The sequence below is a fragment of the Lynx rufus genome, unplaced genomic scaffold (genome assembly GCF_022079265.1).
Source record: "Lynx rufus isolate CCGP_SWC_20201006 ecotype Redwood Valley unplaced genomic scaffold, mLynRuf1.p SCAF_9, whole genome shotgun sequence".
Lineage (NCBI taxonomy): Eukaryota > Metazoa > Chordata > Mammalia > Carnivora > Felidae > Lynx > Lynx rufus.
Genome location: NW_025814897.1, coordinates 108334115 through 108348638, shown reverse-complemented (window position 1 = coordinate 108348638; position 14524 = coordinate 108334115). Strand labels below are relative to the sequence as shown.

Sequence of the window (14524 nt, the reverse complement as noted above, 5' to 3'; positions counted from 1 at the left end):
CAAATCCCCGTTGAGCCAGTGCCTTGAGCACAGAAGGGCCAGCAAGGCGCTGGTACACCAGGAGGGGCGGCAGAGCCAGCCAGCCGGAAGAGGCTTGGATTCATCTGGGGAGCGGATGAGAATTTGGGAATGGTTGGGAGCAGGTCCCTAGCGGCAGGAAAATGAACTCGTAGGCCATTAGGGGTCAGGGCAGAGGTTTGTGTGGGCAGGGTCCCGTCACAACTTGGGTGCGAGGTGACTGCCCAGGGAACGTGGGGCTTTCTCCAGGACTATTGTGCACCAAGGAGCTTCCTGAGCTCTACTCAGAGCAGCCAGCCTTTGGCGAGTGAGTCCAGCCCCCGCGGCCCAAGATGCTAGCCAAGCCCGGAGACCCGACCCACCCAACTGGAGACAAGGGTTTGGAGGGTGGGTGACCCCTGCAGAGGCACAGCCCCGTGGGTGGGGCTGCAGATGGGAGCATTTAAGGGAGTTTTCTGTATTCCCACCATGCCCGTGTAGGCACATTTCGGTATTTTCCTGATCTTTTTTCTCACTATGAAGCATGGCGGCCTGGGGAGATCAACCCAGTAATGCTGTTTGGGGGCAGACGAGAGCAGCGCTTGGGAGTTGGAAGACTTGGAGTGTAGACCCCACACCACGCTCGTGATTCCAGGGCTGGGCCTGCTGTGGCTCAGGATGTCCTCGGAAACAACTCGGCCTTCCCCCAAGCCAGGCTCTCAGGAACGTCCTGCGGCCGTCCGGGCCTCTGACCTGCTTCCCTGGCCCTCAGACCAGAACACCCAGTTCTTGCTCTCCACCAGCCCGCTGCCCGGAGGCCCAGGCATCCTTTGAAATTGCACAAAGCCTTGGGCTCCTTTTGCTCAAAGAACAAAGCAGGATCCAAAAGGCGGCCTCCATAAGAGTAGGAGGCAGCAGCAGGCGGAGGCAGGAATTCATATTCTTATTTGAGAGTATAAATTGGATGAAGGAATTCAAGGCTCAGAAGAGTAAAGCGACCAGCCTCAGGTCACACAGCAAATCAGTGCGCGGGGCCAGGGCGTGAGCGGTGGATCGGGGACAGCCAGAGCCTCCAAGGGAAGGTCCTGGAGCTGCCAGGCCATGAAGACGAGGAAGTGGCATAAGGTTCCCGGTGCCGAGGCTCCCACTTTACAGGTGGGGTCACGGCCGTGAACCTTGGCCCACTGAGTCCCTGTCCAGTACTGTGGCCCCAGGTGGGAGGAATGAGTGGGAGAAGGTCTCCAATCACCTGGCAGCCGCATCACAGAGAGACCCAATACCACTGGCCAATGTTACGAGTGGGTGGGGGATGCTGGCTTCTCCTGCCCCTGTGGGCACAGGACTACAGTTCCCAGAGGCCCCTGCTCTGGGCTGGCAGCCCCTAGCCAGAGCCAGCCTGTAATCTGATTACCACCACTCTCGAAAGGTCACTTCAGAGCTCCTTGAAGGACAGCAACAGGGGGGATCTCGGAGTGGCTCAGCTTGGGTGGGGGTGGCGTGGGGGCAGTGGCCCTGCCTCAGGCGACCTTCACACAACCCCCTGGAACCCGGAGTCCCCCGGTCCCCCTTCTCCCAGACACCCAGCGTCCTCTGCTAGCTACACGTCTCCTGTTCGGGGCACCCTGACCCTTGGCTCCTTGCCCCTGTTGCCCCGATATACGACCTCGCTACCCGAGTGCAGACCCCTGCGCCCCCCACGTAAGGCCACCGTGGAAACTTGACCAGAGGTCATCCAGCCGGTGGTTTGCAGTCTTTGGGCAAATGTCTGAAAGAGAAACCAAGCTGCTTGGACGAAGGCGGGGTCTCCTGGCACCTGTTCCCCCCGCCCCCCCCCCCCCCCCCCCCGCCGACAGCCTTCCTTGGCTTCTTCAAGGAGCCCTGACTGAGGCTGAAATCTGCCCCCCCCCCCCGCCCCCAATCCATAACCCAGGAAAAGGACCCAGATCAGGGCAACCTCTTAGCCAAAGTCACAGCCCCAACGGCTCCAGTCAAACCGCAGGCCTCTCAAGGCCACACTGCCTGCTGCATCTTGCCTCTGACCCTGTGAAAGGCAGAGACGGGCACCAAAGACCCCAGTGGGCGAGGCTTGGAACAAGTGGGTCAGCGCAGGCAGGGCTGCGAAGGAGCCAGGCTGGGCCTGGCCTGGCCCTTGTGGAGCTCCGCTCTGCTCTCCCTGCCCGTCTCCCTTCTCCTCCCCTTGCCCCCAAAATAGCTCCCTGAGCCGCCGGGCCAAGACCCTCCCATCGCAGGGGGAGGCGGGGCAAGCTCCCCAGAGCCAGGCTTTAAAACCCCAGGCAGCTGGGGATCTCCACTCCCTGGCTGGAGGCACTGCTGAGGCCACCCATCAGTCCGGCCCGCCCTCCTGCAGCCATGTCCCGGCCCTTGTCAGACCAGGAGAAAAGGAAGCAAATTAGCGTGCGTGGCCTGGCCGGCGTGGAGAATGTGACGGAGCTGAAGAAGAACTTCAACCGGCACCTGCATTTCACACTTGTGAAAGACCGCAATGTGGCCACCCCGAGAGACTACTACTTTGCGCTGGCCCACACCGTCCGCGACCACCTCGTGGGCCGCTGGATCCGCACGCAGCAGCACTACTACGAGAAGGACCCCAAGGTGCCGCTCGGGGCATCCTGGGTGGGCAGTGGGCTGGGGGCCCCAGCAGGGGACCGGGAGAGCTCCACCAAGCGGCAGCCCTTCCAGGGGTCTGGCTTTTCTGCAGCAGCGGGTTCCTGACGTTGGAGGGTCGGGAACGGTGGGCGCCATGGCCAAGTGCGATGGGGTGCTGGGGCGATCCAGGCAGTGAGACCTGGGGCGGGGGCAAGGCCGGGTGGCGCGGGTCAGGCGGGCTGGGGGCAAAGGCCTGGCGCTCGCTCAGAGAGCGGAGGGGCTTCCGGTGGTCAGGGAGACCCCTGCGGGTGGTCAGGGCGGACCTGAAATGGAAGGGTGGGTCATTACATGTGAGTGTGGTGGTGCTGGTGCGAGGCTGGGGCAGCTGGGGTGGTGGTAGCGGGATCAAGTGTCTTTGGGGTCATGGTAAATGTCAGCAACCTGATACTCCTGGGCAGGGGAGGGGGAGGGGCAGGCGAGTGGGGCAGGGAGGGGACCCAGGAAACCAGGAGACCCAGCATCCTGGATTCTGGTGCCTCTCTGTCCCCCTTCCTGGGGCTGAGGCTTGAGGATCAAGGGGACCTGGGCCCTGCAAGGACAGAAGGGGGCCGACTCTAGCCGTGAGTCAGTGTGTGTGACCTTGAGTAAATGACTGGTTTCTCTAAGGCACCTTAGCCTTCCCCCTCTTGGGGAGCACTTGGGGGGGCTTCTCTGCTCCCCGATTCCCCGCTGGGCTGTTGGGAGGCTTGTGTGCGATGGAAGAGGGTCTCGCCTGTCCTCGGCACCTCAGTCCCTGAGGTAGATATGGCAGCCCCCTTTTCCAGACGAGGAAACGGAAGCTAGGAGAACAAAAGTGATGTGTCCAAAGTCAGAGGAAAGGCTGGACCGGAACCCTCCTGACGGGTCCTGAAGCCTGTGGTGGGGAGAAGAATACACAGGGACAGGGCTGGCACGTGCCAGGCCCCCGGAGTGGGACAGGAGGTGTGAGAGGCGCTGGCTAGGCGCCGGAGGGCTGACCCCTCCCCGACCCATCTGTCTCTCCGGGCAGAGGATCTACTACCTGTCTCTGGAGTTCTACATGGGACGGACGCTACAAAACACCATGGTGAACCTGGCCTTGGAGAATGCCTGTGACGAAGCCACCTACCAGGTGTGCAGGGGGACGGGAGCGGGGTGAGCCTGAGATACTGGGGGACTCACCTGCTGGCCCTTGGCCTTGACCACTGCCACCCCTCCCCCCACCCCTCCAGCTGGGTCTGGACATGGAGGAGCTGGAGGAGATCGAGGAGGACGCGGGGCTGGGCAACGGGGGCCTGGGTCGGCTGGCCGGTGAGTGGATAGGGTGGCAGGGGTGGGGCGGGCAGAAGGGTTCCTGTGTGCCGGGTCCCTGACACCCACCTCCCCGTAACCCCCTAGCATGCTTTCTGGACTCCATGGCAACACTGGGCCTGGCTGCCTACGGCTACGGGATCCGCTATGAGTTTGGGATTTTTAACCAGAAGATCTGTGGGGGCTGGCAGGTGAGCAGCCTCGGGCCCTGGCCTCGTGGGGCCCCAGGCACGATGGAGCGGACCCCCGCCTTTGGTCATCCACCTCCGGATAGATCCAGAACCAGCCTCAGCCTTGAGAGAAGGCGTCCTTGTCCCTTCCCCCTGGCCCCAAAGCCTGCTGGTTTTGCACAGGCACCCACACCTGTGCCACCTCTCAGACTCCCATGCACACACCATGTCCCATGGGATATGCCACCAGACCGGGGGTGGGCGCCACCCCAGGGCCCTTAATTTACACGCCGTAGAGGGCCCAGCAGGGCCACTGCTCCTGCCCTACCCACTGCCTCCCGCGGTGTGAGCCTGGGTCTGACGCTGCCTTCCTTTCTCCCCTGACCTGCCTTGGACTCAGATGGAGGAGGCCGATGACTGGCTTCGCTACGGAAACCCCTGGGAGAAGGCCCGACCCGAGTTCACGCTGCCTGTGCACTTCTATGGCCGAGTGGAGCACACCAGCCAGGGGGCCAAGTGGGTGGACACACAGGTAAGGGTGAGGCCAGGGAGTGGGGGGAGCCCCCAGGGAGGGGGAAGCAGGGAGGAAGAGGCTCTGGAAGAAAACGGGGAGATACGGGGAGAGAGCCTGGAGACTACCGGACCCGGTGCTATTTCCCATGAAGGGCACTGAGGCTCAGAGAGGTTAAGTGATTTACTCGAGGTCACACAGCTTGGGTCAGGAGAGGCTGGAGACAGGGTCACAGAGGAGCCAAGCCAAGCACAGGGCCCAGGGGGAGGAGAGAGCCTGCCGTGCGCCACCAGTGCCCTTCCCCCGACCTGGCTCCTTTCCACCCCACAAGACTCATCCCAGAATAATCACGGTGACTTGACTCCCCCCAGAAAGGGAGACAATTAAAACCTTGAGAGAGGAACTGACTTGTCCAAGGTCACACAACAAGTGAGAGGGAGCCTGAAGCCAAACCAGGTGTCTGAACCTCAGACCCAGGTGTCAGAGAACCTCAGTCAGCTCTCTTGCCGTGGCTGTAGGTCATAGGCCTCCAGACGGCTGCACAGAAACCTCTAGGCTTTCAGAATGGGCCATTTGTCGGGCTGTCATTTATGATAAGATTCAGTAGGGGCTCTGGCTGCCCCCTAGCTCTGTGCTCTCGGGCCAGTCCCTTCCCTCTCGGAGCTGCACCTTCCACTCTTTTCCAATCAGGGGCTAAGCTGCTTCGGTGTTGGGGAGAAAGGGCGCCGGGCCTTGGAGAAGTGCTTATGCCCCCAGCCCCGCGGTAGCGGGCAGCTGTTGGCAGCAATGATCGCCATTTGCTAATTGTGGGAGGTGGGACCAGCATTAGTCACTGCTAATTAGCCCGGTGGTCAACCAGGCATATGCCCTTCGGATGGACTTGACGTCTGTGTCCCCTTCAGCCAGGCCCCGGGGCCCCCCAGCCCTCTGATGAGTCCAGAGCATCTTCTAGATTGTGCTCGGGCCAGGCGGGCCCGCTCACCCCCATCACTGTAGAGCGGCCCCCAACGGAGCCCCGCCTTGGGCTCCAGACTCATCACTGCCCCCTGTAATCCTCGCAGGCAGCCGGGCAAGGTGGGGTGGGGGGTGGGTGGGGAGACCCTGGGGGGCCCTCTCTCTACGGATGAGGCCCAGAGAGGTTGAGAGGTTCGCTCACGGTTACCCAGAGTGGGCAGTAGAACCTGGGGCTGGGGGGTTGGTGCAGGGTAGAGACAAAGGCAGGAGTTGTGGCTCTCGGGGGCCCCCCAAGTCACGTGGCAGATACCCAGCTCCTGCCACCACGTCCGACACGCCTGCAGGTGGTACTGGCCATGCCTTACGACACTCCTGTGCCTGGCTACCGTAACAATATCGTCAACACCATGCGCCTGTGGTCGGCCAAGGCCCCCAATGACTTCAACCTCAAGGACTGTGAGTTCAGCCGCCTGCCCGCACCCCTGCCTGCCCCGGCCTGTGCTCAGCCTGGGCCCGACACTGTCCCCACTTTCACCCCTCAGTCAACGTCGGTGGCTACATCCAGGCTGTGCTGGACCGAAACCTGGCGGAGAACATCTCTCGCGTCCTGTACCCCAACGACAACGTATGTCACCTCCTGGGCTGGGGGCGGGACACCTGAAAGCCTAGGAGAGGGCGGAAAACGGGGAGGGACAGCCTCTGGCGCCCTAGTGACACCCAGGACATATCCTTTGTTTTTTTAAGTTTATTTATTTATTTTTTAGTAATCTCTACACCCCCAACGTGGGGCTCGAACTCACAACCCTGAGATCAAGGGTCACATCTCTTCTAACTGAGTCAGCCGGGCGCCCCGCAGCACCCAGGACGTATTGTTGGCTCCTGTCGTGTCCTGTTCCCCACCCCCGCCCCCCAAGTACTTTTGGTTCTTTAAGAGGACACCCAAGTCCTGGGGGCAGCGAGTTGGGGCAGGGCACTTTGGGGGACCTGTTCCCTGGCGATGCCGACAATACTCCGGGTCCTCGAATGCCCCCGTCCTCACACCATCCCCTCCACTACCTGGTGGGTGAAAATCCCCTGGGTCCTGGAGGCGGGGGCTGTTCAGGGCGCAAGGGGCTTGGTGTGGGCAGGAGTCTCCCGGCCACGCTGTGGCACCGTCAGAACCCCCCACCCCCCACCCCCTTGACTCAGCCCTGCCTTGAACTGTCCCCAGTTCTTTGAGGGGAAGGAGCTGCGGTTGAAGCAGGAGTACTTTGTGGTGGCCGCCACCCTCCAGGACATCATCCGCCGCTTCAAGTCCTCCAAGTTCGGCTGCCGTGACCCCGTGCGCACGAGCTTCGACGCCTTTCCGGATAAGGTGCCAGGCCCCAGGGAGGGCCCCCCCTCTACACCTCCCGTGATGCATGCCATCGCCTCTCCCCTCCAGCCTCAGCCTGCCCCCTCATGTCGTAGATGAGGAAGTGGGGGCTGGGGGTGTGTGTGAGGGTGGCCTGTTTGGGATCCTCAATCGACGGGCACCTAACCTGGGAACCTCCCTCCCCCTCCTGCCCGCCGCTGCCCCCACGAGGGCCGCCACACCCAGCTCCAGCCTGGAACCACGCGGAGGGGGCTCTGAAGGGGCAAAGGACAGCGACCATAGCCTTGGTTTGGATCCCAGCCTGACTCCCAACCCCCTCCCCGCAGGTGGCCATCCAGCTGAATGATACCCATCCTTCCTTGGCCATCCCCGAGCTCATGAGGATACTGGTGGATCTGGAGAGGCTGGACTGGGACAAGGTGGGCTCCGGCACCCTCCACCCCCGCCTGAGCCTCTCTGTCTCAGGGTTGCCTTTCCCGGTCTGGGAAGTAGAAATCCGTGAGGGCAGCCCGCACAAAGCAGACAGCAGCGTCAGGCCCCGAGGACGAGTGTCCTAGAACCTGTCCCCCAGTGACAGGGCCCAGGCTCCTGGCCGCACTCTGTGTGTGTGGGGAGCCATAGGGCTCAGGCCCCGGGGTCCCTGACCGCCCCCCTCCTCTTCATCAGGCCTGGGACGTGACGGTCAGGACCTGTGCCTACACCAACCACACGGTACTGCCCGAGGCCCTGGAACGCTGGCCCGTGCATCTGATTGAGGCGCTGCTGCCTCGACATCTCCAGATCATCTACGAGATCAATCAGCGCTTCCTTAACGTGAGTGGGGGAGGCCTGGGCTGGAGGGTGCAGGGCTGTGGGTAGAGTGCTGGGGGTACGGGGCTGGGGACCTCGGCTCTGGAGGCCGCGGCGTCTGAGCTCTGGGCTCTCCCTGCGCAGCGGGTGGCAGCCGTCTTCCCGGGGGACGTGGACCGGCTGCGGCGCATGTCGCTTGTGGAGGAGGGCGCAGTGAAACGCATCAACATGGCCCACCTCTGCATCGCCGGGTCGCATGCCGTCAATGGCGTGGCCCGCATCCACTCCGAGATCCTCAAGAAGACCATGTGAGACCCGCTCCCCAGGCCCCGCCCCCCGCTGGCCCCGCCCCACCCCACGCCCCTCACCACCTGACCCCAGCTGGCCCTTTCCACAGGTAGCACAGCTTCTATGAGCATCATGGCCCTGATGTCCAGTACAGTCCCGTCCCCAAATGATCTCCTCTCACATACAGCCACCCCCTCATCCCCAGGCCCCTCTCAGCAAGAAACCAGGGTAGGGCCTCCGGGAGGAGACCTTCGTCCCGCAGGGGTGGGTAGTGACCCTCCAACCCCATCCTGCAGCTTCAAGGACTTCTACGAGCTGGAGCCACATAAATTCCAGAATAAGACCAATGGCATCACCCCTCGTCGCTGGCTAGTCCTCTGTAACCCCGGGCTGGCAGAGGTCATTGCTGAGGTGAGAGGTCACTGTGTGGCCAGTAGGGGTGAACACGGGCCGCTACAGGGACCAGCTGTGCATGGACACGTAGGTGGGCCACTGCAGGGGGCCCAGTGGAGGGCCGAAATCCATCCTGCGCTGCGTTCCCCTAGCTTTGCATGTGCCTGGAGGAGGGGGACCGTTTTCTTGTTTGCATGAGGATGCTCTGTGGGCTAATGGAGGCCTGGCTGTGGAGGTCAGCCTCGGAGAGGGTCAGGACAGGTCACATCTGAAGTGGGACTGACAGGAGCAGAGATTGTGAGCAGGGCGTCAAGGTCACTGTCTGTCAGAGGAAAAGGCCAGGAGAAAGGCCTGCTGGGGTCCCGTGAGGTCAGCCATCAGAGCTCAAGGTCCAGCGGGAAGATGGTGGTGCCCACACCACGCCCCAGCGGGGAGGCTGGCGAAGGAGGGGTTGTCTGCAGGGGGCGAGGCCTGGCTGACGCCGGAAAGGGACCTTTCTGTGCGGGAGGCTGGAGGAGGGGTGTAGGCCTGACCGACAGCCACCGCCCCACAGCGCATCGGGGAGGACTACATCTCCGACCTGGACCAGCTGCGCAAGCTGCTCTCGTACGTGGACGATGAAGCCTTTATCCGGGATGTGGCCAAAGTGAAGCAGGTACGGAGTGCGGCGACCTGGAACACTGGTGCCAGGGCGGGAGGGAGCACGCTGGAGGCGCCGGCCCCCGGGCCCGGCTCGGGGATGGCCCGCGGGGCCTGTCTCCCCGGCAGCCTCGGGCCTGGTAGACGTTGCCTGGAGTCCAAGGTGACAGGGCATCATCTGACCGCAGTGGAAGAGTGCTGGCATTGATTAGCGATGTCTGCCCTGGCGCACGCGGGGATAAAGGTGGCGAGCGAGCCTTCTGTCCGCTCCCTTTCTGGGAAAGAAATGACACTGTGGGATCTCCTGAGGCTGAGGCCCGTTGGTGAAGCTCTCCCCCCCCCCCCCCCCGTCCTCCCTGCCTTCAGGAAAACAAGTTAAAGTTCGCCGCGTACCTGGAGAGGGAGTACAAAGTCCATATCAACCCCAACTCGCTCTTCGACGTCCAGGTGAAGCGAATTCATGAATATAAACGCCAGCTTCTCAACTGCCTCCACATCATCACCCTGTACAACCGTGAGTGGCAGGGGTGCCCTCTGTCTCTTGGCGCTCCCCTCTGCGTACCCCCCCCCCCCGCCCCGACCGTGTACCACGTACCTCCTAGTCAACGTCTCCTTTGGCCTCGGGACAGCTCTTGGGGCACGGACTTACCCCCATTTCATAGACAGGCAAACTGAGGCTCGGAGAGGGGAAAGTGACAGATCGGAAGTCACGTAGCAAGCGGTTGCCCAAATCAGGCCTACTGTCTAGGGCGCTGGTGGATAGGTGTCGTCAGGAGGCCAAACCTGGCCCACTGATCTCTGTTTCTCCACAGGCATCAAGCAGGAACCCAATAGATTTGTTGTGCCCCGAACTGTGATGATTGGAGGGAAGGTGAGGAGCCAGGCCGCAGACCGCGGCTCTGGTCCTTTGACAGCCGGGTTGAGGTCAGCCTGGCTGGGTTGCAGGTTAAGGGTAGGGGGCCAGGCCGTGGAGCTGACCCCAGACTGTGCTCCCACAGGCTGCCCCTGGATACCACATGGCTAAGATGATCATCAAACTCATCACAGCCATTGGGGATGTGGTTAACCACGACCCAGTGGTAGGAGACCGCCTCCGTGTGATCTTCCTGGAGAACTACCGAGTCTCGCTGGCCGAGAAAGGTGGGGTGCCGCCAGAGGGACGCTTTGATTAGTTCAGTCCCAGGAAGGGGTATTGGTCACCTGTTCCTGGGGTACTTGCACTTGGAAGAAGAATCTGGACAGGACAATGCTCAAATCATGAGGATGTCCCCCCACCCCCACCCCGATGGCGGTGGGGGGTTCGGGCAGTACAGGGTGAAATTATAGGGAAGATTTGCCCTTCAAATCGTGCACACAGTGGGGCAGGGGTGGGGAGAGAGTCCAGTCCAGGTTCAGACCTCAGATGGCCAACGATCACCAAGCAGTGGGGTGGAGTGGGGTGGAGGGGCTGGCGGTGGGAGGGAGATTCAGCTGGTGACTGTGGGAGGGTTGGGGTGGAGGGGGGCTCTGACTCTGGCTGTACCTCGGACCAGCCTAGCTCCACAGTCCCCAGCTGGGGCGGGACCTTCCCTGGAGCTGAGTTTGTCCCCTGCTGCCGCCCCACAGTGATCCCAGCTGCTGACCTCTCCGAGCAGATCTCCACGGCAGGCACTGAGGCCTCGGGCACCGGCAACATGAAGTTCATGCTCAATGGGGCTCTGACCATTGGCACCATGGACGGGGCCAACGTGGAAATGGCGGAAGAGGCGGGAGAAGAGAACTTCTTCATCTTTGGCATGCGGGTGGAGGATGTGGAAAAGCTCGACCAGAGAGGGTATGGGGGTCAAGGGCTCCAAAGTTCACAGTCCATGGGCAGGAGGCACCGAGGAGGTGTGGCTACTGGAGGGTAGGGCTTGGGAGCAAGGGGCATACCTGGAAAGGCCGGCCCAGGCTGCACAAGGTCTCAGTCATGGCCATTAGGGTTCCGGAGAACTTTTGAGATGACTTACAACAAATGAGGTTAACGGCATGGGAAAAGAACGAAGGAACACAACACTGAAGGAAAAGGAACAGAAAATGATATCAGTCGTAGGCTAAGATATTATTTATTGCTGGAATTTCTGGAAGTAAAATTGAATTCTTAGCTCCCTGGCAGGCATGGCAAAAGGGGAAAGATGAGGACAGTAAATACAGCTGTGCTTGTGGCCAGAAATGCGGTTCTTCAAAGTAGATATTAGATTTTTTAAAATTTATTAAAAATTTTTTTTCTTATCATACAAGCAATATGTGCTCCTTAATTGGAAAAATATGAAACCACGAAGAATAACAGTCATTCATAATTTAATCACCTGTTTTTACTTTTTTAATGTTTATTTATTTTGAGAGAGAGAGAGAGAGAGAGAGAGCGAGGGAGCAGGGAAGGGGCAGAGAGAGGGAGAGAGAATCCCAAGCAAGCTCGGTGCTGACAGCGCAGAGCTCAACGTGGGGCTCGAACTCACGGACTGTGAGATCATGACCTGAGCCCAAATCAAGAGGCAGATGCTTCACCGACTGAGCCATTCAGGTGCCCCTCATCACCCATTTTTAAAGCCATAGTCCTTTTTCTTTTCTTTTCTTTTTTTAAATTTTTTAATGTTTACTTATTTTTGAGACAGAGAGAGACAGGTATGAGTGGGGGTTGGGCAGAGAGAGAGGGAAACACAGAATCCGAAGCAGGCTCCAGGCTCTGAGCTGTCAGCACAGAGCCCGACATGGGGTTCGAACCCACAAACCGGGAGATCATGACCTGAGCCGAAGCTGGATGTTCAACCGACTGAGCCACCCAGGTGCCCCACTGTAGTCCTATCTCTATGTGTATCTCTATGCGTGTGTATATATGTAGGTTTTTGAAAGTTGGGACTAACACGTGTACAATTTTGAAGCCTGATGTCAGCACTGGTGAGGCATTTTCCATGTTACTAAATAGTCTTTATTTAAAAATGTTTGTATAGGGTTCTATCGTATGGACATGCTATAATTTATTTATCCAGTTCCATACTGTTGGACATTAAGGTTGATTTCTGCTGTTTCTTAGTGTAAATATCACTGCGATCCCATCCTTTTATATCTAGGCCCACATCTTTATTTCCTGAAGATAATTATTAGAAGGAGATATATTTCTGAGTCAAAAAAGTATGAGACCGGGGCGCCTGGGTGGCTCAGTCGGTTGAACGTCCAACTTCAGCTCAGGTCAAGATCTCAGGGTTCGTGGGTTCGAGCCCCGCGTTGGGCTCTGTGCTGACAGCTCAGCGCCCGGAGCCAGCTTCAGAGTCTGCGTCTCCCTCTCTCTCTGCTTCTCCCCCCTTGCACTCTGTCTGTCTCTCTCTCTCAAAAATAAATAAACATTAAAAAAAATTTTTTAATTAAAAAAAAAAGTATGAGACCTTCTTCTCCTCCTCCCTTCTTCTTCAAGTATGAGTTCTTAAGGCTTTTGATGCATATTGCCAAATTGCTTTCCAGAAAGTTGGTAGCGGCTCACACTCCCACCACCTGCTTCTGAGAGCTGGCATTAAATATTGAAAGGAAATTTCTCCTGTTGGGCTTGACTAGGAAGTTCAGACTTTATCCTTTGGATAGGAGGGAGACAGGACATGTGTTGAGCCAGATCCAACACGTTCAGAAGCAGGCTCCAGGAGGACGATTTTGGGTGCAAGGTGGAGGCCGGACTGCGGGGGGCAAGGTGCAGGTGGGGGCCCAGCGTGGAGGCCGCCGCGCCATAATGCGAGGAGAATGGCCCGCACTGCCAGTGCTGGGGATGGGGGTGGGGGACATTGTTGAGGAGTCGCCCTTGGTTGCCGGTTGGAAGCGGGGAGGCGAGGAAAGAGAGGAGACTGGCCTCGGGGAGGGTTTTGAACCCAGGTGGCTGAGGGGTGGTTGGACTGCTTCAGAAAGCGGCGCACGGGAAGAAAGCTGGCGCCAGGCCAGCGATGGGCTCGGTTGGACGGTCCGAGTTTAAGGACGGTCCGAGGACATGCCTGGTGCTTCCTCCTGGGGCCCAAAGGCGGACGGACTTGGGAGAGGGAGCGAGGAAAGCATTTAGGAAGGAAACACACTGGTTAGGAGAGGTGGTGGTGTATGGGAGGGAAAAAAGAACACTTGGTTGGGGGCCTTTGGCTCAGACATTTACCTTTTTGCCATCTCCAGGCCTCAACTACACAAGGGGGATGCAAAGCTGAGCAGAGAAGGGAGAGGGTCCTCCAGAGGGGTGCAGCAGCTCCGGGGAGGGCAGCCGCAGGCTGGGGCCTGGGTTTTGGCCCTGAGGCTTAGGACTTTTCGGGTTTTCTCTGGAGGAGGAGCCAGGAACTCCTGGCCACAGCGCTGACTGTTCTTCCCCCACAGGTACAACGCCCAGGAGTACTATGACCGAATTCCGGAGCTTCGGCATATCATTGAGCAGCTGAGCAGTGGCTTCTTCTCCCCCAAACAGCCAGACCTGTTCAAGGACATTGTCAACATGCTTATGCACCATGACCGGTGAGCTGGTTGGCCAGGGAACCGTGCAGGTGGGGCTGCTGGGCTGAACTGGGCTCAGGTGCCGTGTGTGGGGAGGCTGGGTAGGGGTCCTGGGCAATTGGGGCCAGGCTCTTCTGGAAGCAGTTTCCCTCTCCTGGCCCTCGCACACCATCAGGACAGGACGGGCTTGGCCCTTGATCTCATGGAGCTTCCTGCCTGTCTGTTCCCTTCCAGGTTTAAAGTCTTTGCAGATTATGAAGATTACATTAAGTGCCAGGAGAAAGTCAGTGCTTTGTACAAGGTGAGGGGCCCTGGGCCAGGGGTTGGCAAGGCTTTGGTGGCCCCGGATGGGATGTGGTGGAAGCTGGGGACCCCACCGGCAGAATGAACCCAGAGCTCTCTTTTGGCTTGTAGAATCCAAGAGAGTGGACACGAATGGTGATCCGGAACATAGCCACATCAGGCAAGTTCTCCAGTGACCGAACTATTGCCCAGTACGCCCGGGAGATCTGGGGCGTCGATCCTTCGCGCAAGCGCCTGCCGGCCCCTGATGAGACCATCTGAGCCTCCAGACCAGACCCCAAACTGGCCCCTGAGTTTGTTTGCAATCCCTTGGGCCAGCCCCAGGTCCCCACCCAGAGGGGGGATACTGGAGTTCGTTCTCTCAGCCTTTTCCTGGAACCTCCCATTTTCCCCCAGTCTCAAGGTCCCAGTGTCCAGTGTGACTAAGGACACTGCTCCCATCCTGTCCTCGGGCTCCCTGCCCCCTCCTATTTAAGGGTCTGACCAACTGCACCCACTCTTCAATAAATTGATTCTCCTTGGGAACCTCCTTACTCCTCTGTCTGTTGGGAAATATTTTTAGCTCTGGGCAGGCACCGCGGCAGCTGCGCAGTCACCGCGCTTTGCCCCCACAACCGGCAGGTGCGTCCCCTCCGAAGGAGGGGGCAGCCCATGGGGGCGGGACCCGAGACTCTCCAGCCTCCTTTCAGGCGTCACCCTCCACGCCTCTCTTCCCAGTGC

At 59.6% G+C, this 14524-nt stretch overlaps 1 protein-coding gene and 1 long non-coding RNA gene across 2 annotated transcripts; one reads left to right on the top strand and one right to left on the bottom strand.

Moving 5' to 3' along the window:
• Window positions 1-1828: 1828 nt before the first annotated feature.
• Window positions 1829-14327, top strand: PYGM (glycogen phosphorylase, muscle associated). The gene is made up of 20 exons (XM_047070506.1): window positions 1829-2610; window positions 3653-3754; window positions 3855-3933; window positions 4021-4124; window positions 4504-4635; window positions 5913-6024; window positions 6111-6193; window positions 6779-6922; window positions 7249-7341; window positions 7589-7735; window positions 7856-8019; window positions 8296-8410; window positions 8946-9047; window positions 9398-9545; window positions 9844-9902; window positions 10030-10171; window positions 10637-10844; window positions 13388-13522; window positions 13736-13802; window positions 13916-14327. The coding sequence occupies exons 1-20, from the start codon at window positions 2368-2370 to the stop codon at window positions 14063-14065; spliced, it is 2529 nt and encodes an 842-aa protein (XP_046926462.1). The 5' UTR covers window positions 1829-2367; the 3' UTR covers window positions 14066-14327.
• Window positions 9043-10117, bottom strand: LOC124504876 (uncharacterized). The gene is made up of 3 exons (XR_006960540.1): window positions 9627-10117; window positions 9425-9535; window positions 9043-9306 (listed from the first exon to the last, which is right to left on the bottom strand). It is a non-coding gene; the product is annotated as an uncharacterized LOC124504876 (long non-coding RNA).
• Window positions 14328-14524: the final 197 nt, after the last annotated feature.